This window comes from Periplaneta americana, chromosome 9 (assembly GCF_040183065.1).
Source record: "Periplaneta americana isolate PAMFEO1 chromosome 9, P.americana_PAMFEO1_priV1, whole genome shotgun sequence".
Taxonomy (NCBI): Eukaryota; Metazoa; Arthropoda; class Insecta; order Blattodea; family Blattidae; genus Periplaneta; species Periplaneta americana.
In genome coordinates, this window is record NC_091125.1 from 104,853,599 (window position 1) to 104,880,174 (window position 26,576).

General features: G+C 35.5%; 2 protein-coding genes across 3 annotated transcripts in view; one reads left to right on the plus strand and one right to left on the minus strand.

The window, feature by feature from the left end:
• LOC138706349 (NEDD8 ultimate buster 1-like) overlaps nt 1–26,576 on the minus strand; it is a 70,780-nt gene that overhangs the window by 19,566 nt on the left and 24,638 nt on the right. Inside the window, exons 1-3 of one of the 2 annotated variants that reach the window (XM_069835521.1) lie at nt 10,368–10,600; nt 6,566–6,825; nt 4,269–4,389 (exon numbers count right to left, since the gene is read on the minus strand). In XM_069835521.1, the coding sequence (XP_069691622.1) occupies nt 4,269–4,389; nt 6,566–6,825; nt 10,368–10,496 (510 nt within the window). In that variant the 5' untranslated portion in view covers nt 10,497–10,600. Of the gene's footprint in view, nt 1–4,268; nt 4,390–6,565; nt 6,826–10,367; nt 10,601–26,576 lie in introns of those variants that run through there. The other variant, XM_069835522.1, reaches the window with a different exon arrangement.
• Traf-like (TNF-receptor-associated factor-like) overlaps nt 21,774–26,576 on the plus strand; it is a 31,640-nt gene continuing 26,837 nt past the window's right edge. Inside the window, exon 1 of the mRNA XM_069835523.1 lies at nt 21,774–21,854. Within this exon, the coding sequence (XP_069691624.1) occupies nt 21,830–21,854 (25 nt within the window). The 5' untranslated portion in view covers nt 21,774–21,829. The remainder of the gene's footprint in view (nt 21,855–26,576) is intronic.

Below are 26,576 nucleotides of genomic sequence, written 5' to 3' on the forward strand. Positions count from 1 at the left end.
CCTATAATAAGCCTCGGAATAGGACTGATTCTCTGGCACGACCACAGCAAAGGAATAAGGATTTGAGATTTGGCACTTGGAACGTAACTAGTCTTTATAGAACAGGAGGGGTAACATTAGTAGCAAAAGAACTAGCTAGATATAGAATAGACTTCGTAGGAGTACAAGAGGTTAGGTTAGATGGGAATGACATATCACAAATAGGAGATTACTTGTTGTATTATGGGGAAGGAAACAATAATCACCAATTAGGAACAGGATTCTTTGTTCATAAAAGAATAAAATCAGCAGTAAAAAAGGTCGAATTTATCAGTGACAGGTTATCATATTTAGTACTTAAGGGTAGATGGTGCGACATCATAGTTATAAATGCTCACGCCCCTACAGAAGAGAAAGACGACCATATAAAGAATAGCTTCTATGAGGAATTGGAACATACTTTTGATCAGTTCCCTAGATATCACATGAAAATTTTATTGGGGGATTTCAATGCTAAAGTAGGACGGGAGGATATTTTTAGACCAACTATTGGAAAAGAGAGCCTACACGCAATTAGTAGTGACAATGGAGTTAGATTAGTCAACTTTGCCACATCGAAAAATTTAATTGTCAAAAGTACAACATTCCCCCATAAGGATATACATAAATATACTTGGACTTCTCCAGATGGATTGACACACAACCAAATAGATCACATCTTGATAGATAAACGGAGACATACTAGTATAGTAGATATTCGAACTTTCAGGGGTGCAGACTGTAATTCTGACCATTATTTGGTGATTGGAGAATTAAGAGAAAGATTATCAGTAGCCAAGCGAGTAGAGCAACAAGTTAATATTACTAAATTCAATATTTTGAAATTAAAGGACGAGGAAGCTAAGCAAAATTATCAGGTCGAAATTTCGAATAGGTTTGCCACTTTAGAAAGTTCCGACGAAGTTGAGAAAGAATTAGATGTTAATAGCGTGTGGGAAAATATCAGAGATAGTATCAAAATTGCAGCTGAGCAGAGCATAGGTTATTATGAAACTAAGAAAAAGAAACCGTGGTTTGATGAAGATTGTTGCATGGTAGTAGAAAGAAGGAAACAGGCAAAATTGAAATTCTTACAGGATCCAGTTGAGGAGAAGAGAGATAATTATTTCAATGAAAGACGGGAAGCAAGTCGTACACTTAGGAATAAAAAGAGAGGTTACTTGAAGGAAAAACTGAATGAGGTAGAAACAAATAGTAAGAATAAAAACATTCGAGATTTATATAAGGGTATAAAGGAATTTAGGAACGGATATCAGCCAAGGGTAAACGTGATCAAGGATGAGAATGGTGACTTGCTTGCAGACTCTCCATCAATCCTAAACAGATGGAAAAACTATTTTGCGCAACTACTAAATGTACATAGGCCAAATAGAAATGATCGGGACGAAATTGAAATACAAACTGCTGAGCCATTTATACCCGAACCCACGCTTACAGAAGTCGAAATTGCGATAGTAAATCTGAAAAAGTACAAGTCTCCAGGTATCGATCAAATTCCAGCAGAATTAATACAAGAGGGTGGGAGTGCATTATATAGCGAAATTTATAAACTTGTACTTGCTATTTGGGAAAAGGAAATTGTACCAGAACAATGGAAGGAGTCCATAATTGTACCTATTTTTAAAAAGGGGGACAAAACCAACTGTGGTAACTTTCGAGGAATATCACTTTTGTTGACGTCGTACAAAATTTTGTCCAATATTCTTTTGAGAAGATTAACTCCGTACGTAGATGAAATTATTGGGGATCATCAGTGCGGTTTTCGGCGTAATAGATCGACTATTGATCAGATTTTTTGTATTCGACAGATAATGGAGAAAAAATGGGAGTATAACGGTACAGTACATCAGTTATTCATAGATTTCAAAAAGGCTTTTGACTCGGTTAAGAGGGAAGTATTATATGATATTCTTATTGAATTTGGTATTCCCAAGAAACTAGTTCGATTAATTAAAATGTGTCTCAGTGAAACGTACAGCAGAGTCCGTATAGGTCAGTTTCTATCTGATGCTTTTCCAATTCACTGCGGGCTAAAGCAAGGAGATGCACTATCACCTTTACTTTTTAACTTCGCTCTAGAATATGCCATTAGGAAAGTTCAGGATAACAGGCAGGGTTTGGAATTGAACGGGTTACATCAGCTTCTTGTCTATGCGGATGACGTGAATATGTTAGGAGAAAATACACAAACGATTAGGGAAAACACGGAAATTTTACTTGAAGCAAGTAGAGCGATCGGTTTGGAAGTAAATCCCGAAAAGACAAAGTATATGATTATGTCTCGTGACCAGAATATTGTACGAAATGGAAATATAAAAATTGGAGATTTATCCTTCGAAGAGGTGGAAAAATTCAAATATCTTGGAGCAACAGTAACAAATATAAATGACACTCGGGAGGAAATTAAACGCAGAATAAATATGGGAAATGCGTGTTATTATTCGGTTGAGAAGCTCTTATCATCCAGTCTGCTGTCGAAAAATCTGAAAGTTAGAATTTATAAAACAGTTATATTACCGGTTCTTCTGTATGGTTGTGAAACTTGGACTCTCACTCTGAGAGAGGAACATAGGTTCAGGGTGTTTGAGAATAAGGTGCTAAGGAAAATATTTGGGGCTAAGCGGGATGAAGTTACAGGAGAATGGAGAAAGTTACACAACACAGAACTGCACGCATTGTATTCTTCACCTGACATAATTAGGAACATTAAATCCAGACGTTTGAGATGGGTAGGGCATGTAGCACGTATGGGCGAATCCAGAAATGCATATAGAGTGTTAGTTGGGAGACCGGAGGGAAAAAGACCTTTAGGGAGGCCGAGACGTAGATGGGAGGATAATATTAAAATGGATCTGAGGGAGGTGGGGTATGATGATAGAGACTGGATTAATCTTGCACAGGATAGGGACCGCTGGCGGGCTTATGTGAGGGCGGCAATGAACCTTCGGGTTCCTTAAAAGCCATTTGTAAGTAAGTAAGTGATTGTGGAAATTCTGTAAGCCATTATTGGATCAGCATAGATGTTGCACTTTTATCTTTGAGCATTAAGCTGCACAGGATAACGTCCTAACACTTAAAACTTCTCAACACGAATAAGGAGAGAAAAAAAGAGGAACAGCTAACAGACATTCAAACTAACCATTATACAGCATTGTTCTTGAAATTCTATTTGACGAAAATACAACGTTCTATCCTTTGTTGCATTTCCTGGTAGTATTAATCCATGAAAAACTGATCTTTAATATTGTTTACATGTAGCATCATGATGTATTTGGGGAGCTAAAATAGGTAACAGAATCCAGTTTCGAAAACCAGCTATAATATCAGATCATTATACGATACCTTCTGTTCTGGTTTGATAATCATTCACTTCTGCTGAAGCATGTGAATGTGAGGCCAACCATCAGCTAGTCAGACTAGGCTGATGTGCCATGGATTATTATTATTTATGTCCTGGCCATTAAGATGGATAGTCAAGGTTGACTCTACTACTACCACCACCACCATCACAACCATCTCTATTACCATTATTATTATTATTATTATTATTATTATTATATTATTATTATTATTATTATTATTATTATTATTATTACAACTATAACTTCACAATGTCCAACAAAACTAAAGCCGGCTTAAGGTTGATCTTGATGTAAACAAAAGAAACTGTGTTCATCCGCAGATGAAGATGGTGATCGGTGCTTATTCGGCACTACTTACAGCAAGCTGTCATCGAGAACTGATTCATTCTCAGGATGTGTATTGTGTTGTGCAACAGACATTCTTCTGAAGTGACTTCCACTGATGATCATAACTACATTAATTATATCTACAATCCCTTCGAGGTTTTACAGTAACTATTTGTATTCAACTTCCCATTGTAAATCACTTACATGTGGACAAAAATGAAATATATACTTAAAAGATTGTTTCTCTTTTGGGACTCTATTTCAAGCGCATTGCTAGCCAGCAATAGTATAGTCTTGTATATTTAAACCGCAATTCTTTCAAGTTACGCATTATAAGAACGAAATAAGTTTATTTTTAAATTAATGGTTAAAATATCCTTGTTAACAACAAAAAAGGTTTCAAACAAAACAGCATTATCAGTTAAAATGATTGTCATTCAGTGAGAAAGAACTAGAAATTTGAACTTTATAAATATCATTCCAAGTACTGTAACTGTGAATTTTTAATTTCTCAAAGCAACATCATAATAACTTCTTTACCTGTAGTTCTTTTGGGTTACTATGAAGTATTACTGCCATTATTTGTGTTCCATTTCGAACGCCATGAGCAGAAAGATCTGTATTCACCTTTAACACTTTGCCACTCCAAATTAATTTGATCCTGTACAAAGAAAGTATTTCATTATAAACAAAAACATCTACCACAAATTAACTATAACTAAACAAGAGCAACTAAAAATATAGCGTTACTACCTGAATATATACAACAAAATTTCTCACAAAGGTGACACATTCATTCTCATATGCCATACCCATTTTGCAACACTTCATTTTCTTTATCGTGTTGTAAATTACATTACCACTTATAATTTAATTTCTTAAACTATTATTCACTTCATTTTTTTCACTTTGCTAAGTGCAAACAAATTAAAACAACAAAAAATTTCGAAACTACTTTTTTTGCGCCAATATGATCGAACGACTTTGATAAAACTATAACAAAACACTGAATTAAACGAAATGATTTAATGTTATACAAATTAATCCACAATTTAAACAACTTTAATAACACTAAAAAAATACTAAAATAAACAAATTGACTTTAATGTCCATATATTAATCCGTAATAATTTAAAATGTTGCATTTCTTTTTCTTTAACTGACATGTAATACAGTTCCTTTTGTAAACAGGAATCCCTGAAGAAAAGCGAAGGCAAATCTTGGAAATTCTACTATACAGTAATAACAACACACATTTGCAACGGAAAAAGGTTATCGCTATATTTCACTTAACCACCGGACATATTGTCTCACCTCTCATCTACATCAGATTAATATCTATCACCATTCACAGTGTACCCTCTGTAAAAATCAGAACTCCATCATGGAAAATTCAAATTATGGTTTATTTAACTACGCTCGAAACTGCAGAGGTTGTATCAGCATCGCCGGTGTGCCGGAAATTTGTCCCGCAGGAGTTCTTTTACATGCCAGTAAATCTATTGACATGAGCCTGTCGTATTTAAGCACACTTAAATGCCATCGACCTGGGCAGGGATCGAACCCGCAACCTCGAGCACGGAAGGCCAGCGCTATACCAACTATGCTACCGAGGCCGACTCCATCAAGAATAAAGACAATAAAGAAAATTGATGCTGATTTTGCCATCACTGCTCACCAAATACTATTGGGACACCAGCAGAGAATGAAAGAAATCCAAGATCCTTAGCATTGGTCAACAACAACATGTAATACAAAAATCATTCACCTAATTCTAAAACAAAATTTAATGAACATGATGTGTGAGTCCGATAAGTTCCTTTGCAATAATTGAATAGGTATGTCCGTCATTGCTTATTAAAATCACAATGCTACAATTAGCAGAATATTACAACATTTACAGTGTTAAATGTTTTCGACATAAGTTGCCATCTTCAGAACATGTAACAAAACAAGAATATAAATACTTCGTGTGGAAACATTATGACTAAGTTACATGTTGATTACATGAAAGATCTGCCCTCCAGCAGATAACTACAAGTAAATTAAATGAATTGTCTCATTATAAATTATGGTCTTCCATGACATTTATCACATACAGAGGTACAAAAGAGCTTGCGAGGGATTACAGTATTACCACATTCTAGTATATACAGTCACGAAGCTTGAGTTGTGAGGGTGCTAGGAACAATAGACTCTGCAGGTACTATTTCGCATTGTCTGTAATGAGGCGACAGTAGCGATCCCAGTGGTTAGTAACTATCTACGGATGCATATTTATTACATATTGAGCTTCGTGATCGTATATACTAGACTGTGGTATTACTTTAAACAGGCTGCAATGAATCTTAAGAACTGGGAAAAATCCATACTGAACACACTTCACACTCTCCAAAGCATGAAATTTATGCAATGTGCAATTAATTTAAAAACAAAATCTGTAAAGTTTTTCATTACAAAACTTTAATTGACTTCCCAAAAACCTTATTCCATGGCAAAATCTATTAGTATAATATTCGGTAGCCTATTTACCAAAATACATCTACAACCAATAAGAAAAGACATTTTCAGTTCCTTCTATTGATTCTATGAAGGACAAAAAAAATGAAAACAGCATGATGGTGGCTCAATAAAACTGTATAAATGGGCTAGGATTAGTACAGAGCATTTGCCAGGAATCTGAAATGTTATCCATGGCTTAAGTACAGACTAATACAAACAATTTTACAAGAAACTTAATTTTTATACATACATAATTGATAAACTGAATAAACAGTTTAATTCGCAACCTCTAACATTATTCATGACCAATTCCAAGTTTGATTAAAGTGAAGTACCTGTCGAACTCCACACCAACTTGGGATGCAACCGTCTGCTGCACTTCTTGGACATTAGCAGACAACTTTGTTTCTACTGAAATAATCCTTCGTCCACCATTCTCGTCAGGAACCCTAACCTTAATAGTAGCCAAGCCTGTTTCTCTGAAACGGTCCCGCTCACGAAGACGATCCAAAGAATGTTGTTGTAATTCTTTCAAAGCAGCTAAACAGCTATCTTCTGCAATTCCCAGAGAGGAACTGTATTCCTTCGTCAGTTTCTGCAATATACAGAAATGAAAATTTATAGAACTAATTAGCTATTGAAAAATATAAACCACATCAAATAGATGAGAAATTTACTTAAAAGAGGATATATCACTCTCCACAGGTTAGGTTACTAATTCATATTTTTATGCAAAAACTCTCTCTTTAAACAATTAGCAGCCAAGTAATTCTCTTATGCATCAACCCAAAGTACATGTACATCATTCTACAGATAAAATTTGTTAGTATCCATAAAATCAAAATCAGTTATTCCCACAAAGAAGTCATTCTCCCTTCTTTACTAAACTAAATTAGGCTAGGCTAGGCTAGGCTAGAGTAGAGTAGGGTAGGTTAGGGTAAGTTAGTTTCGTTAAGTTCGAAGAAGATCAATATTTCTCTGGAAATTATCCTATTCTTTCAAGTCATAATTTGAAAACAGAATACGAACATAACCTACACAACTTTACACTAAAATTGCATTTCTTTAAATATAATTTATGTATACAAGGGGGGACCCAAAAATAACAGGTTTATTTATTTATTTTTTTTATTTATTTTATTTTTTTTTTTTTTAACTCTACATTCACAGAACTTTAGTCCCCTTCAAAGTATTGTCCATGTGCATTAATGCACTTGTCCCAACACTTTTGCCACTGCTGAAAACAGTGCTGAAACTCTTGAGACAGGATACTGTTCAAAGCCGTTCGCGTGTTTTCTTTGATGTCATCCACATCACTGAATCACTTTCCTTTCAGACATTTCTTCATCCATGGAAACAAAAAAAAGTTTGACGGAGCCAGATCGGGTGAGTAGGGTGGATGAGGCACATATATATGGGTTGCAGTACATGTGCCAACTGTTTCTTGATGTAATTTCTTGAATTTCAGATTACCTACATTTTTAAATTTATTTTAAAATGTCATCTAACATCAGAGTACAGAAATAGACAAAAATTGAAAATGAATGAGGAAGCCTACAGTTTGTATCTTGAAAAGAAAAGGGAGCATGATGAAAAAGAGAAAAGGAAGTTTTAATCAACTGAACATGGAGCGTTGTTTGAATCTGACAATTTGAGACTTTGCAGAGGTTGTTCTACCAGTGATGGGAAAAAGTCCCACATTGTGATTCGTTCATACATGGCAGAAATCAAAGAACTGGATAATGAAAATAATCACGTGACACTTTCTTATATGGAGAAAAGTGGAAGATATTTGATCTGGCCAAAACTGAGAGAAGAATCTACAGGAGATCAAACAATGGTAAAGAGAAAGTTGTGTGTACCATGACAGCAGGAGACATTTCTTATTTGAATAAGCCCTGAACTGAGAAAACAGGAATGTTTTAGTTAATCATAAATTGCTCAAGCATTACATTATGTAAATTAAATGTTTTTTTTTTTTTTTCATTTTCCACTCATTTAAGCTTATGAGATGTAATATTGTATACAATAATTAGTTCTACAATTTAAAAAGTTTATATAACTATGTTTGTTACAATGTAGGTATTCACAGTTCTATTTATCAAATGTAAGAAGAAATCAATAATTCATAAATAGGCCTCTCAAACAAATTGTCCCACTCGCAAGTTCCACCTGTAACCGCACACAAGTTTTTAAAAGCTCACTGAAGTGCCAGACGGTATGTTTTTTTTTTTTTCCTGAAAATGTTCAATTTTGTTAATAAAAAGATGTGAAACTTTATTTATAAACAGTATGAGCTATGGAGTATTTTCAGAAAAGAATTTTTACTGAGAAATATTTTTTTTTTATCCAATGCCATCAAGTTGTCTTTTCGATATTTCTGGTCTTCTCTCCTGGCTGTGGCTTAATTGTAACCCACTTCTGAGGTTGGGGCACCTGGAAGGCGGCGTTACATTACCCCGATGATGTGATAGGATGATTATGATAATGTATTGCCAGGAGAGGTCTTAAATCTAAACTTAACCTAAATTCCAGACCATGGACGAACACAGGAATAATCCCCTTTAAGGAAAAATTCCTGTGCTCTAACCGGGAATCGAACCCGGGACATCATGAAGCTCTGATCACTAGACCATGAGGCTGGCATTCTGATGTTATTTGCAATGAGTTGGTTATTTCTGTTACTTGACCAACGGCTTTCTGTAATGTGTACAAGCCAGCCAACATAAACACAAGTTAACCAATTTCTAAATTTAAGGCATGGAATATTTAAGAATTCAATTCACATGCTAATCTGGTCACGTATACACGTAGCATATATGGGAAAGTGATTCTACTGAATTTCTGAGTTAGTTACAAGCAATGAATGGACAACAAATAATGTCATGGCGTCCTTGCCATAAAATATACGACGATCAAATAGACTTTTGATAACAACATAACGAATTTAATAGGTTGTGATCAGAAACGAGAACGGCAAAGTTAAGACTTGGCCAACTCTCACGTTCTCGTTTCCGGGCTCAGGCAAGCTTCTCGTTAATTGTGAATGTTCACATTTACATAGATTTATTTTAACAATTTTTACGTTCTCGTTCCCTTTGTCGTTTCCGTTCCCGGTTTATTGTGGACATGACATGCAACAATGATGGTAAGTATGCAAAAAGAGCGTGATTGTGCAAAATATATATAAAATGGTAATTTTATAAATGCCTTCCGAGTGTCAGAATAAAATAAATGTGTAGAGATATTCTGAGAAATATAAAATGTTTTGTTCCATGTCAAATCCTTGTCCCACCCGTAACATTACTTCAATCTACAAAATAACAAAGAAATTGAATAATTTGGTGATAAAAGGGGTACCTTACAGCTCTCCCAGTGATCACATCCAATTTCCACTAACGGTAGGCTACTCCATACTATAAATCCTAGGCACTTTCAAGGTATTTCAGCAATTTCCTCTAGTGCCAAGTGCATAAGTAACCTTCACCATTTCGTCGAATACTATAGCCTACATAGGCTATTTTTATTTTTTGTGTACCGATATATTAATAGTTAAGACTAGGTGTGAAAAAGACACATAATGTAAACAAATAAATGTAAATATACGGTAGGTAGCCTAAACATTGGTTCTGAACTCTCAAGACTGTCAATTTAATGGCCGTCAAGCAATATGTCTCGGATTCCATGCATCCTAACTAACATTTTAATAATTTTGTGCGTATATTAATTAACAGTTATGAAAAAGACATGAAACGTGCACAAGGCAAAGGTATTTATTGCCTACCAATACATATAAGCACTAGCTCTGAACCCATGTATTACAGCTAAATTATAAATACGTAATTGATTTATTCTAGGCTTATGTGTATTAAATACATCATTTCCGAGATAATCTTAGTATAATAATATAAATATGACAAGTTTTCCTCTGTGAAAGGAAACATGACTTTTGAAATTCGTCCATATTTTAAATGCTTTAGAAACATTTTGATTATTAAATGATCATAAACATGTCAATACTTTATAATAAAGTAACAGACCAACAATGATAAGTTTCCAATTAATTATTTACCAAGCATTTCTACCCTTCACACATTGACATTTCAAATCATTGTGCAACACCGCATAAAACCTAACCTGTATTTCCTCCTCATTCGATTCACCATCTTCCGTGTAATACGGAGGAAGCCAGAGTTTAACATGATCTTCGTTCAATTTTTCCTTAATCTGTATAAGAATTCCTTCAATTTTTAGATCAACATTCATTCTTCAAGAGTACTGCACATAAATTCTTCCAAACTAATGCCGACACACTGCAAGAATGTAATTTCACAGATAACAACAAATGACATGAGTAATTGTGGCGCTGCTGAACAACAGGTACAAGAATTTTCCTAAAGATGGCAGCACATACTTACAAATGGCTTTTAAGGAACCTGCAGATTCATTGCCACCCTAACATAAGCCCGTCAACGGTCCCTATTCTGTGCAATATTACTCCAGTCTACAGGTGCTCAACTTATTATTCGGTCAGGCTTTAAATTGAATATTTCAAAACTTTAATAAACAATTTGAAGCGAAATAAATACATTATTGCGTATAAAACAAAAATATTTGTACAACATACAAAGTAAACAATATAATCCATTTTTCCAAATTGAATCTAACATTACAAAAATCAAACTATTTATTCTTTTATCAACATAAACAAAAATATCACAGTCAACTTAATATTCGGTCAAAAGTTAGAAAATCAAAATATATTTCTTCATAACAACTGCAACAGGAAATTAATACCTTGTTGGGTACCCGTTCTGCTGGATAACATGCTGCAACCGTCTGGGTATACTGGCTACGATCCTGCTTGTATATGTTCCATCAGTACGGCCCCATTCCTCTTTCAGTCGTCTCTTTAACTCTTCTTTTGAAGAAACTGGCATTTTTCTCAGTCTTCTGTTCAGCTCATTCCATAGATTTTCTATATGGTTGCAGTCGGGAGATTGGGGAGGCGTATCGATAACTTTTGGACAGTTACACAGTAACCAATTGCACACAATATACGACTTATGTTTGGGGTCGTTGTCTTGGTAAAATTTTAAAGTATTACGTATTCCCAACTTTTCAGCACTCTTGTGTAAATTTTGTTTCAGGATTTGAAGATACTGTTCCTTGTTCATGTTACCGTCAATGAAGACGAGCTCCTCTACTCCAGCAGCTGACATGCAGCCCCAAACCATAACCTTTCCACCACCATGCTTCACAGGTGGTTGCAATTTATCAATGTTCATATCTTCTTTCACCTTACGCCACACCATCACCCGACCAGCCTGACCAAAAACGCTAAATGGACTTTCGTCCACGAAAATGACGTCATTCCACCATGCTTCATTTTTGTCAATATTGTTGTTTGCAAACTCAAGTCTTTTCTTTCTGTTAACTTCAGATACCAGAGGTTTTTTCCTAGCCACTCTTCCATGGTAACCACTCTTCCTTAAAATTTTTCTAAACTGTTTCAGGGTGCACAGTCTTTGAAGATTCTTTTGCTAGGTCTTTTGCTAGTTGGGGAGCACTTATTCGAGGGTTCTTATTAACTTTCCTGATGATCGAACGTACATCTCTGTCTGTTAACTTCCTTGGTTGCCCTCTCTGAGGCACATATTCAATCCTGTCTTCATTCTCATGTCTTCTGATTATGTCCCCGACTGTACTCCTCATATTCAACATTTCGGCGATCTCTTTATGTGTACGTCCCTTCGCAAGGTGAAAAATAACAAGCCGTCGTTTTTCAAAACTAGTATTCTTACCTTTGCGCCCCATTATTACAATGATCTTGAAAAATCGGACTACAGGTCTGCCAGTGTTAACAGCAAGAAGACAACTGAAGCATACCACTCCCATCCTTCACTGTGCAGTGCTTGCAGACGACATAGTGAACACAGTGAAAAGGGGACCGGATCACACTGACCGAATATTAAAGTGTACACAATTCTTTGCTTCTCATATTCAAAAGGACAAATTATATGGTATATATCAGGGGCGAATGCTAGTCACGAAAGTTAGGCTTGCTCTTTTATTCATAGGAGAAGATGCGAGGATAAAATAATTCATAATTAATAAAAATAATCAGACCCACATAAATAATTTATTTTATAATTATGAAATCATTTTGAGTCATGGATCATATTCGCTTATCAGATGTAAAAGTTCGATTATATAACAAACATTGCCAACAAAACAGTTTATTTAGTTTTTCCGACCCTGGCAGCCAATGCATATTGTTTTATTGAGCTGCACTGAACGAGCGCACATCTCTGTAGTGTCTGTCTTCTCTTGAATAGTCCTTCGGAAAAATGGATTTAATAATAAGGTTTCAATAACACACAATTCCGAACTCATTGCAATACTTAAAATTAATGTTTAAGACTTAATAATACATGCAGCAGCTAACACATGCATTCCGCTCATACAATTACATTGCACTCGCAAATCACAGCACATTCCCGCTGTCAATACTGCTCTGTGTAACGTTAAATAGTCGTTGGTGTAGCTCTAAGACCAGAGCTTCAAACAACACATAACAGAAGCATGTGCGCCTAGGACGGACTAAGGAGGAAGGCGCTTGCGCGCGCATCATATTCTCGCTATTTCTACGTCTTTCCTGTAGCTCCGAAAAACGAGCAAGCGTTGCGATACTTGCAGTCTGCAACCTGCGCATGGTATTGCGCCTATACAGTATTCCAAAAATCAAAATAAATTTTAATGTACGTAAGTAATCCCATTTTGAGAAATACACATTCTACGAAAATATTGGGCTTGCGCAGCAAGCATAGCATGCCCTGAGAAATTGCCCCTGGTATATATTAATTCTGAATCAATAAGTGTTTGCTCAATATTCTTCTATCGTGTCTTTTAATTAATTAATAATACTGTTCTATATTTTTTGCACTTACTGACTCAAGTTCGAAAATAATGAAATTTAAAGCCTGACCGAATATTAAGGTGAGTACCTGTATATCGTCATACGCCATCTCCCTCAAATCCATTTTAATATTATCTTCTCATCTACGTCTCGGCCTCCCCAAAGGTCTTTTTCCCTCTGGTCTCCCAACTAACATTCTATTCATCATAGACAAATAAATCTATTCATTACCGTGCGCAAATGTATCATCATCATCATCATCATCATCATCCATACCATAGTCCGGGTTAATTTCGCGATGCGGCCTGCTGTACTTCTGCAAGAGCGCGGCCATTATTCACAGAATAAGAGTGGTAAGCACAATAAGCCTCAGGCTGCAGATGCAGTGCAAGTCTTCGGGTCCCTTCACCATACAAGAGGGAAAAAATTAATAGTCTACACTGAAAAGCCTTCTTTGAGTCAGTGCAGTGTTTGCTATCAACTGAATTAAATTCTGTTGCTAGAGTAAAATATTCGACTGGAGAAATCGTAAAGCTATATCTACAATCTACACGGTTCAATTTTCTATGCGCGTACGCATGCAATCTGAGAAGAATGTTGAAAGAACCGAGTTTAAAATTCGCGTTCAATTAAGATGCATGGAAATTTTGTGTCTACTGTTGACATGTCCCATATGTATGTGATCAGTTGGATGCAATAAATGAATATAATTAAATTAAATTGGTGTCAAATATTTCGGGGACGTGTTCCTAACATCAAAACAATTTAAAAAGTTAATAAGAACATGGGTCTGAAAACCATTCGTTAGGGAGTTATTAAAGGATTTGTCCGTTCATTGACCGCTGATTGTTTGATGGTTTTTTTGCTTGTTTGTATTTTGTAGAGGAAAGAAATCAGAAGAAAATGTATTCTGTGAGTGAACAGAACGAAATGATTTGCATCATTTAATTGATGATGTGCTTCTGGACGTCATCCAACGAATGTGTTTTAACACGATGCTGCTCCAGCTCATTTCAGTCTGATAGTTCGTAATTTTTTAATGATCGATTTCCCCAAAGATGTATTGGTCGAAGGGGTTTCATTGCATGGCCTGCTCGATCGCCTGATTTGATTCCAATGGATTTCTTCGTCTGGGGACATTAAAGTCCCTGGTTTATGCGACTCCTGTACTTAATGTTGATATTCTGAGAGCATATCCAAACTGGATTTCACGAAATACGAAACACTCCAGAAATTTTCAACAGAGTACGCCAGAGCATGTAACGCAGGTTTAGGGGACACATCGAAGCAGGAGGAAGCCACTCCGAGCAATTTTGTAACATTAAATTTTGTCTTGTAACTCTGAAATAAATTATTTTGAGACCAATGTTCATATGAACTTTTTGTAATGTTTTGGTGTTAGGAACATGTCCCCGAAATATTTGACACCAATTTAGATACACCCTATATATTAATTAATATTAAATATCAATCTTGCCTGCCTGCATTGCTTAAATGCGTAAAGTTGAACCGTGTAGATGCACCTTAAACTTAACATGCTATTATGAAATAATACTGGGTGCGTCATGATGTGTTATTCAAATTAATAAAAAAGCAATAGTGGAACTTAAAATTAAATATCGTCGGCTTAGAGTGCAAACCTGCTAACTGCCAAAAAGAAAATTTTACAAGAGAAGCAAAAAAACCGAGTTTAAATTAATTCTGAAACTTTAGGACCAAATCTAAAGTAAAGGTACAAATGCCACCTGTACTTTGAATTTGGTCCTAAAGTTTCAGAGTTAAATTAAACTTAGTTTTTTGCTTCCCTTGTAAAATTTTCTTTTTGGCGGTTGGCAGGTTTACACTCTAAGCCGACGATATATGAAACATAATCAATTTGCCGAGAAATTTGTATGTTCAATTACCGTATTTCACAGTAATCCAGATGTGGAGTGTAAAAATATAATGCATTAACAAATTTGTTACCGGTATTAGAAAACTACTGTCGATTGAACTAAAATCTATGTTACAAATTTCACTTTTCTCGAAACAGTTTCTAATTACTCTATTTAATTAAATTAAGTTTGACGTCTCTAAAAACACATTGTGTTTACTCGCAGATATTTAATGTACATTATTTAATCCAGTGTCTTATCTGTTTTCCTTTAGAGATGCTGTATGCACCTTATAAATCTATTCTTTTTTTAGAGGTATAAGGCGCAAACGGTGTACAGAGATTTCTTACGCCATTAGTGATTGATTTCTTAAATTATTATTACTGACTCTGACAGAATTTCGAATCCAGAAATATGATTCTCAAGCTCTTTAGAACACACCCGGTGAGATCGGGCCCGTAAATTATTTTTCTATAAGACGAGGGACCACTCCCAATAAATTTAGGCCTACTCGTAAATATCTTTCCATTTTTTTTTTTTTAATTTCATACATTTAACTAACAGAAGCATGAATAATAAAATTAAGTATGAAGCAACCTTGAGGAGTTTTAGTATTCTGTGAAAACAGTCTGACATGTTGACAAATAATTTAATTAATATCACTCAATGTATTAATGAAATTTTGCAGCATGTTGTAGGCGGCTTTCTTTGAAAAAAAAAAAGCTCTACAATGTGGCGACAATGCATACAGAGGACGGCAGTTTGTAGAAACATCGATCAAATTTTAAAAGCAAAGGCGCATGTCAGAAACAGACATAGCACAATCACGTGATCCTATAAATTCCTAAATAAAAGATTTAAAATCCTAAAAAAAAACTCTAAAAATATGGGTTGAAAAAAACTAATTTCAGTTCATTAAAACCTAAAAATTCGGAACTTGGTAATGAGGTAGGTGACAGGCCCTGTTCTTTTAACACATAAAATGCACATACAGAACTTGTGATACAGACTTCAGCTTTGTTATTCGTGCAGTATAATTAAAGGGATTTTTTAATTAGGCATGATTCTTTTAATTGAACAAAATTAATTAGGGTAAGGGGGCGAATAGGCCCAGCGGGCGAATCAGGTCAATTTTAGACAATAGTTTATGCTCGACCATGCCGAAATGTAGTAATTATACACCTGGTAGCAGTCCTTTAATGCATGTCATTAAAGTACACCTACTCATTAAAGTACAAGTGTTCCGCCAATGACAAGTCAGCTTACAGGTGTTCAGCCAATGACAAGTCAGCTTTGTACCGTTATAAAACCGCAAGTATCGATTATTCTCGGATATGCAATCGAAAGACAATTAGCGAAAAGTCACGGAGGCTGGAAATCCAATACTGTCGCAGAAGGTTATGTTCTGTTACTATAATAATTAGCGTTAATTGTAAATAATATTCAAATAAATTCAATTTGTCATCTCGTTTTTCAATTCTAAATCAATTTTCAGGTTATATCAGAGTAATGTTCATCTTATTCTGTGCCAAGGTCAATGAAATTCGGCCTCGGAAAAAATCAATACTTTCGCGTCTGCGCACATCTCACAATTCAAGTCAGTTCGCACATAACCATAATTTTGAATACTTTCAAGTTAGAAATATGGTCGAGCATAAAAAGTCGTATGGAACTTGCCTATAATGGTAATTAAGACGCTCGTTTCATAAACAATCATGTCTGCGTCTTAATTACTACCATTATAGGCTCGTTGCATAATGTACTATAATATCAGAGCCATCGACACTGATTTGTAAGGTGCTCCATCTCATGGGTTACTTTATAATCCCTAAGGGTGCTATTCATAGACATTTCGCAGCACGCGCTACGAGCGTACTAAGCTAGCCCCGGCTATCCACTGGTTACTAGTACAGAATTCAAATCATATCCTATAGCTAACACTGGTTTATGAATGCAAAAAACGATGATCATCCACCGGAAACCCGCGCTAAAAATGTCTATGAATACGGCCCTTAGAAGCTGATAGAACTGGAATCGCGCAGAAGTAGTCTTTCTTTCTTTGTGAAAAAAATTATTGTTTGAACGAGGAAGGAGTTAGATGAGATAAATACAACTGTTTTTAAAATACTCTCCAATAGTCTTATTATTGTATAGTGTGAATACTGTTTAGAATCTTGTTCAGTGTGAGACAGCAGCGTGCGGTGATGACAATTCGGGGAAGCAATTCCATGGAAACCCTGTATGTAGGCAACAGGCATCGAAGCCCAGTCAGCAATAGCATACATACAGGCACTGCACGCCACTGGTATGAGATAATAAGTACAACCGATACAGAGATTCTTGTTTGGGTGATGAGTGGACGGCTGCCTATGAGTCAGTGCTGCCAACTGTTGAAATAAGTCACTAAACCATTTCTGGTGAATCTGCCCACTCTAAGAAAATAAAATAATTAAGTATAAATTACTAAAGAAACTCTAAAAGTCTACAGTTCTGTCACAATGATATATGATTAATGACTCGCCTTTTTCGGACATTGTCCATTGCTTCATAACGACGTTTCGGGAGTTGGGTCTACTCTCTTATCCAGGTGTTTTTCATGATAATGTTAGTTTTTGTTATTTTTATTTTGAGGTGGTTAAACATTAGTCCAGTCCGCTAACAATTCGGTGGTCTAGTGGTTAACGTACTGGATTAGTGTTAAAGAGTTTCAGACTTAAATCCTTGTCTCTGCTAACTTCATGGAAATTACCAAAAAAAAAAAAAAAAACTAAAGCCCAGTTCTCACGATGCTTGTTTTCTTGCTTGTTTCCTTGCTGGCTAGCAAGCTGGGTGCAGTGGTGGGTACGATGCTGGCTCCCGTGTTGGCTACGGTGATGGTTGTTGTTCTTACAGAGCTGGCTCTTTGCACAGTTCAAATTGGAAAATCATCTGCTGTTTCATCTGTTGCCAACACTCATGGTCAAAAAGAAACTAAACCGTGAGTGGATAACAACTAAAGTCCTACATTAACAATAGTAAATGTCGTAATAAGACGCAGGATAGTCATCAGCGCAGCCACCTTGGAATCCACCACAGAAACAAGCACCGTCTGAACCGGTGTCAATATCACGAAAAGAGCTTCATCATTTCGCTTGGTGGTGATGTTAACTGGAACCCGAGATCATGTGATTTAACGCCGCTGGATTAGGCCTACTTCTCATGGGGTTATGTTAAATAACGGGTTTATGCCAACAAGTCAGAAACAATTAATGACCTAAGGAACTTATTCGTGAAATTGAGCCTGATTTATGTTTACCCGTTAATGAAAACTGAAAGACCCAAATAATTTTCTTTTAAATTTTAAGTGCATCCCTTTTACTCATGAAGAAATCAATGCAATGGGTTTGTTGACTAAATCGGAATGTTTTGTGTTAAGATGTCATAATTTATATTCTACAGACTGTCTAAATCTTCAATTTAAGTGAACAAAATTGGTCACTGACATTTGTAACACAGATGTTATTTCATTCAGTTTTGAGAACAGGATTCGTTGCCCATTGTTGTAATCGGCAGTTTAGAAACACTCTCTACAACATTTGTCTGTACATGTACTCTATTTTTTTACTTTCTTCTTGTGTGCCTTATGTCGACTATTTAGGCCAAATTAGTTTGTTCGACTGTTTAGGCTTAACTAAAGTGCAAATAAACAAAATTGGATTGTTTGTTGCGAAATTCATATGTAACATTTAAAAGAATTATGAAAATCTATTGATATTTCTTTTGAATAATTTTCATAATCAATAGCTAATTTAACGTTCTCTCTATTGGAAGTTTATTTATTATTATTATCATTATTATTATTATTATTATTATTATTATTATTATTATTAATGTGTGGCGCGAGAGTCCATAGAAAGCCTAGGGAGGCCGTCTAGTCGATTGCTGGCCTCACGTCTACATCCCTCCACTGGGGTGAACGATTACCAACCACTATGGGAGTAACGTGGGAATTACAAGATGATATCCCCTCTCAACAGATATAATTGGCTTTTGAAGCCGAATTTCGCTACTCACTGCAACTTCCCAAATTCATCACGATAGTGTGTAACACGCCATGTATTGTGGGTCCCTATCACCACGGCATGGCGCGTCCTCAGGTTGCGGATCGAGGAGACGGCCTCCAGATATGGAGGGTAGCTGTGAATATATTGAATAAGCAGTCGCGGACAGCCGATGAGGGGTGGTCCTCCAGCTTGGGGGTTGGGAGAAGGGCTAACAACCCTTCACCGTAAAAAAACAGCTTGTTACGAATCCTTCAAATAAGCCTCGGAATGGGACTGATTCTCTGGTACGACCACAGCAAACACAGAATAAATATGGGAAATGCCTGTTATTATTCGGTTGAGAAACTTTTATCATCCAGTCTGCTGTCGAAAAATCTGAAAGTTAGACTTTATAAAACAGTTATATTACCGGTTGTTCTGTATGGTTGTGAAACTTGGACTCTCACTTTGAGAGAGGAACAGAGACTACGGGTGTTTGAGAATAAGATTCTTAGGAAAATATTTGGGGCTAAGAGGGATGAAGTTACAGGAGAATGGAGAAAGTTACACAACACAGGAGTGCACGCATTGTATTTTTCACCTGACATAATTAGGAACATTAAATCCAGACGTTCGAGATGGGCAGGGCATGTAGCACGTATGGGCGAATCCAGAAATGCATATAGAGTGTTAGTTGGGAGACCGGAAGGAAAAAGACCTTTAGGGAGGCCGAGACGTAGATGAGAAGATAATATTAAAATGGATTTGAGGGAGGTGGGATATGATGATAGAGAATGGATTAATTTTGCTCAGGATAGGGACCAATGGCGGGCTTATGTGAGGGCGGCAATGAACCTCCGGGTTCCTTAAAAGCCAGTAAGTAAGTAAGTAAGTAAGTAAGTAAGTAAGTAAGTAAGTAAGTAAGTAAGTAAGTAAGTAAGTAAGTAAGTGTGTAACACGTTACACTTGTCTATGTTTCATGAGAAAGTTAAATTCCCTCATGAGGATTCGAACCAGATCTCAATCTGTATAAACGTGTCGCTACGGTGCGTGACTTTTGCACAAAGTACCAGTTTATTACTATTATTATTATTATTATTATCATTATTATTATTATTAACATTATTTTATTGTATTATTGTTTGGAGCACTTGGCTGGGTCACTGGTTAAGAAGAAACTGCCTACTGAAGGATGCACTGCAAGGAATGGTGAACGGGAAGAGAATTCGAGGCAGAAGAAGATATCAGATGATAGACGACATTAAGATATATGGATCATATGAGGAGACAAAGAGGAAGGCAAAAAACAGGAAAGACTGGAGAATGCTGGGTTTGCAGTGAAAGACTTGCTCTTGGGCAGAACACTATGAAAGATTGTTTGGAGTACGTGGAACTATTTCAAAATTTTGTGTAAATTTGTATCCATAGATTTCATATTGATACATCAAATCTTTAGAGTAAATCTACATATATTTTAAATACCGGTACCTCTTTGTTAATTGCAAATCACCATTTGTACAATTTTATAAACGAATAAAGAAATTATTCGGTTTTAGAAATGACTGTTTTTTTACTTGGTTATTTAACGACACTGTATCAATTACGAGGTTGTTTAGCGTCGATGAGATTGGTGATAGTGAGTTGATATTTGGCGAGATGAGGCCGAGGATTCGCCACAGATTACCTGGCATTTGCCTTACGGTTGGGGAAAACCTTGGAAAAACCCCAACCAGGTAATCAGCCCAAGCGGGAATCGAACCCGCGCCCGAGCGCAGCTCCGGATCGGTAGGCAAGGGCCTTAGCTGACAGAGCTACGCCGGTGGCTGGAATGACTGTTAAAAAATAAGAACACTTAACTGTGTAGAAATATCTGTATTTTTGTATACCGGTATATAGAAAAGTGGCCCTGGCATTGAGCTGATCCCTCATCCGGGGAGGCCCTCCATGTCCTTGTGTGGTCAAAAAAGTATGTATGTGATCCATAGCTTAATACCTTTCCCGACAGGTCGCGGCCCTGTAAGGCCCGGGTGGCGTGGGTCGTGTAAATGCACCTAGAAGGAAGAGGTTAAACTAAGGGAAAGAAGAAGAAGAAGAAGAAGAAGAAGAAGAAGAAGAAGAAGAAGAAGCATATAGAAAAAAATTAATTACGTGGCTATAAGCAAACGGTATCCCTTGTTATAGAGCAGCTACCCCTTTGCTGATTCTCTCTCTTTACTACTGCTCTGCTACTACTACTACATTACTATCCTACTAATATTATTCTACTAATGATACGACGAAGACGATGACAATGATATAAAATGCCTATAACACTATATATATATATATATATATATATATATATATATATATATATATATATATATATATATATATAAGAACACACACACATACACACAAACACACATACAGAAAAATAACAATATGTTTTAATAATTTAATAAAAATATTGGTCTTCTAAGGAATACCTTTTAAAACTTCGGAGACAATATATCTCTCATGAAATAATAATAATAATAATAATAATAATAATAATAATAATAATAATAATAATAATAATAATAATAATAATTTTAAATATTTACCAAATTGTAAAACAAACTTAAGCGAAAAAAATCATGACAAGAGACTGGTATTAAATATGCGAGCGACGTAGCGACCTGGATTTGCTCTAGATACCGAACAAATACGAAGGGCGGGCTATCTGACAGTATCAGACAAGTGTAACGTTAGACTTCATTTTCATGTGAGAGATAGTGTATCGCTGGCGCTCCTCCCGTCACGATGGCAGAGCTCCGTTCCACTGCAGGTGACTATCACAATAAAGCCACTATTCTCTGTTGTAGCAAACAGTATTTGTTTCAGGTTCAGTAATTTGGTATTTATACATTTAGAACTTTATGCCTCAAGCATTTATTGGAAGAGTTATCATCTTGTATTATTATATATTTCGACCTCTCGGATATCAGATGGCAGTAAAGAACAGCAGTGGCGTATCTCAGTATTATCGTAAAAGAAGTAGAAGTGATCAGTTCTTTTTCGAGCGGGAAGAGGGAAGAATTTTTTTTCTCACAAAGGAAATCATTAGTTTATCGTAGATTTTTGTATTTAAGTTAGCACTTTATAGGCCGAAATCACTTGAGAGAAGAAACGAAAAGCCTTCTACAATTTTTATTAAGGCGACATATGCCTCAATGTTCCCATCCATAATTATCCGCACAAGAGAATTATATCTGCAATTGAGTTGCCAGATTTGTTTTAGGAAGAAAAGGAAGATTCTCACAGATAATAAGGAAGACGTATGGGAACTTCCCAGGGATTTAGTAGCATACAATAAAATTGATTGTTTATTGTTTAAGGTGTACGTAAGGTTATTGCTATTCTTACACGCCACTAGATCTAGTTTTTTTATAACAACTTCTTTAAATAGTGCAAACACACAGCATTATAAAAGTAAACTTCTGCACATAGGCCTAATAGACTCCATGTCGAAAATAAGGTAATTATACTGCGCAGAAAAAAGTAGATAATCCTCAAATTACGGAAGACGTGTTTTAAGGTAAAAAAAATAGTAAGAATAAGGGGAAACGTACAATCTGGCAACCCTGATCAGCAAAGTCTTAAGAAATTGTAAAATTATTGTATCTTAAATATGGATAAATGAGATTAAATTGATGCAGTATTCACATCAGTTAAATATTATTTGTCATGCAGGAATATTTCCACAAGTTTGTTTCAATTTTAATAATATCAGATAACTTTACTGCAGTGTGCAATGTTAGTGATGATGAGGTGGAACAACCTTGAAAACATGTCTAACAACTGAAACTAACTATATCTTACCCTTACGTGTTGAAACAACCATTTGAATATAGTAATTTTATAATTTATTTATATAAATTATGAAAAGTAACAAATTTACCATTTCTGAAATTTACAAACTTTCACACAATCTAGTAGATGTAGGTCTAGAACATTTTATGATAAAGCATCAAAACAAAATCGACTTTTTTGTTTAAGAATTATTTTAAAATACACTCGGTTTTTCGTAAAATTGATATTATGATGCACAGTATAATTTTACTTTTCGTTAGAGAAAGTGTTATGATGTAAAGGAATATGCTTCAAGATTTTCGTGAAAATCGTTTCAGCGTTTTTTAATGCAATAAAAACACAATGGGGCTCAAATTCAAAAAGAGTCATATGATTTTCTTTATGATTTATTGTGTTGCATAGAGATATTAGCCTAGCTACAAAAATACGTTTGGCTAATGTAAATTAATTATTATGTACGAAATTATTTAAATTACATTTTCTTGTGACTTCAGTTCAAGGTTTATGCAGGAGCTTGGATTCTCGTCACAACAGACCACGTTGTACTCTTTTCTGCTTTCTTTAGACTCAAACGCATTCTACTAAATCGGCGGAGCAGTGTAGGCCTATTAGTTCGTATTTTAATTTTTAAAAGATTGTAGTAACTTTTTAAACAGTAATTTTACGATGCTTTATGAACTGCTATGGCTATGTAGCGTCTGAGTGAGATGAAGGTGATAAAGCCAACGAATTGAGTTCAGGGTCCAGTGCCGAAAATTATCCAGAATTTGCTCTTAATGGGTCGAGGGAAGAACTCGGAAAAAAACTCAACCAGGTAACATGTTCCATCCAGGACGGTCAGCCATGCCAGCTTTCTGTCGCGGTTAAATCTATGTTGCATGGTTTGAAGATCGTTTTTAAAATATAAAAATTATAGATCTAGGCTAAGGTTCCCAGACATACTGGAAAAAAATAGGGGACACTTATCATTTATCACTGAGTAAGTTTAGTATGCGCACCCATCAAATATGCCAATCTTTCAAAGTGTGTGTGTAGTAAAGTTTACTATACAAACACTTTACTAACTAAGGGTAAGTAAACAAATAGTAAACAAAATTGTTAGGGAGCATGTTTGCATTAAGCTTACGCTTCTTTATGAAAGTTCCCTTCAAATTGCTTTTACTAAGTTATTACATAAATAGCTACGAAATACTCTACTCACGTGACAATATTATTATAAATCAATCCGCCTTAGCCTTGCAATATTTCTCTAAAGAACAGTGGCGATTTCTCTTAAGGAGCACAGGAGCAGTGCACCACCTCTTCAAATAAACATGTTTTTAAATTTATATCAATGAGCTGCAGTAGACTATGTGAGCGACATAATTCTTTATTATAATACTATGTAAAAATAACACTGCATATGTACTGTTCTTGTTGACGCCTGGGACTTACGTTTACAGCTCGACACTTGCGGCACACTGCTCCATTCGAGCATGCGCAGTAGTAATGTTTCACTGGCAGGCTTTGGAGCATGGTAGGGAGGCAGTACAGTGTGCGTAGGAGGGATTAGGAGCACTTTCAGATGTGTTCTCAAGCTCGTTCCATCATAAATGTTACAATGAATAGCGTGCAAAATCTTTTAAATGTGTAATTTTCTATAAGACCTTTACACGAAAAGATCAAAATAAAGAAGATGGGTAGACCTACACATGAATTAAAATTATAAGTGACGAAGAACAGTAATAGAGAAGTGGCAAGAAAATTCAACATTCGGACTTACGAAAAATGCAATATGCGACTGCAATATAAAAGACGCTGTATTTTGTTTTCCTTGCCTGTTGTTCAACGGCGAACATTTACTGACAAAAATAAGACAAATACGTTTTATGAATTTTATTTATTTGTCTGTTTGAATTTAGGACCGTTGCTTAGTAACTAAATAATTTTGATTATCGTTCTGCAGATATGATTGATTTGAAGCACATGAATGAAAGAATTAAAAAACACGATTCTTCAGCTGCACACATCAACAATAATGTTAAATTAGCAGTGTTGGGTCGAACAAACATACAGACACAATTGGATTCAATTGGATTGTTGCATTTCACAATGATAAAGTTACCAAGAACAGATACAGTATGTGCCTGCGGTTTTGTGGAGCTTTTGAGTTGGCTTTAAGAGATCACGAAGATGGAAACTCATCTTTAAACGCTAGTATTTTTCTTGGCCTCATCAATTTCAGTTCTGAATTAGACGCACTCTTAAGGAACGTTTGGAAAGATGAACAGTGTTTAAGACAGGGGCGTATTTTGCGGGCTACCGGCGGTAGCCCAAGGAAATTACAAAAGAAAAAGTTTATAATATAACATAATGTAATAATTTTGTATTATTAGTTTTACCATAGTAATTAAAATTAAAGTAATTGTTAGATATATTTTGTGTAATAATAGGGTCAGCGGTAGCCCAAACCCTTTAACCAGTATACGCCTCTGGTTTAAGAGCACATCAAACACTATACAGAACGAAGTCCTTCAAGCCATTTTGATGTATGCCATGATGAGATTTCAAAGAAATAGAGAAAGCTGCTGACTTTTTAGCAGTTAAGGCTGATGAGACGACACACGTATCGAATGCTTGTGAATGTGTGAACTGTGTTATAAAACACAATATAGCGAAAACAATATTATTTACGGTGTGCTGCAATAGAAATTGAACACTTTACTTTGCTATTACTGGACCTACATAGGAAACTAATTAACTGTAATTGCTTGACTAACAAAATTATGTAAATCTATACCTACGTAACATATGTTGGAAGTTATGTAGTAGTTAGTACCTATAATAATAATAATAATAATAATAATAATAATAATAATAATAATAATAATAATCATCATCATAATCATAATAAATATTTGTGCACCACCAGGATTATTTATCACCACACGCCACTGCTAAAGAATGAATTTCACTTAACAATCGTTTATTTTGAAGAGCAAAATCAACATAATCCTCACTGAAGAATGATTTTACAACAAGCATTGATTTTACTGTTATTACAGATAATTTATTTTTCTCATCAGTCCATAGAGCGTTCATGCGAGAAAAGAAGCTTTCGACACACGCCTTTGTTCCAGAGATACACATAATAAACTCCACTACTCTCTTCAAATTTGAGAGTTCTCTTTCAGTACTTTTAAAAAGATCCACCCAGACTTCATCTAAAAGTTTGGTGTTGCCATCATTGCTTGAGAAATTAATAGTTCACAATAATATTGTTTCATAATAGTCCATCTACAGTCACCTGCAATGATGAAGTGCGATATTTGTAATTTGTAATATAGAATAGACATTGTAACTTTTCCGTTTTTCTCAGTTTAGAACTCTAGAATACGGGACGGAAAGCTGTCCCGAAGACTTTTCTCGGGACAACGGAATGCATTAGCGAAAAACGGGACGATCCCTAATCTAGGCCTAAGTTAACTGCAACCACTTATAATTTATATCTCGAATCGCCACTGTCGGAACTACAAGTAGAAATAATTGCAGATCTATAGAGAACACGTACCCGCAAAGCAAGGCAAGTGCAACAATTTGTTTGGATAATGGACAACTTTTAAAGCCTTGTATAGATAATTATTTTCATCATTAGAAATTGTAGATTTTCACAATCACGATAAATGCGAAATGTGTCCAAATGTTGTTACAATAAGTA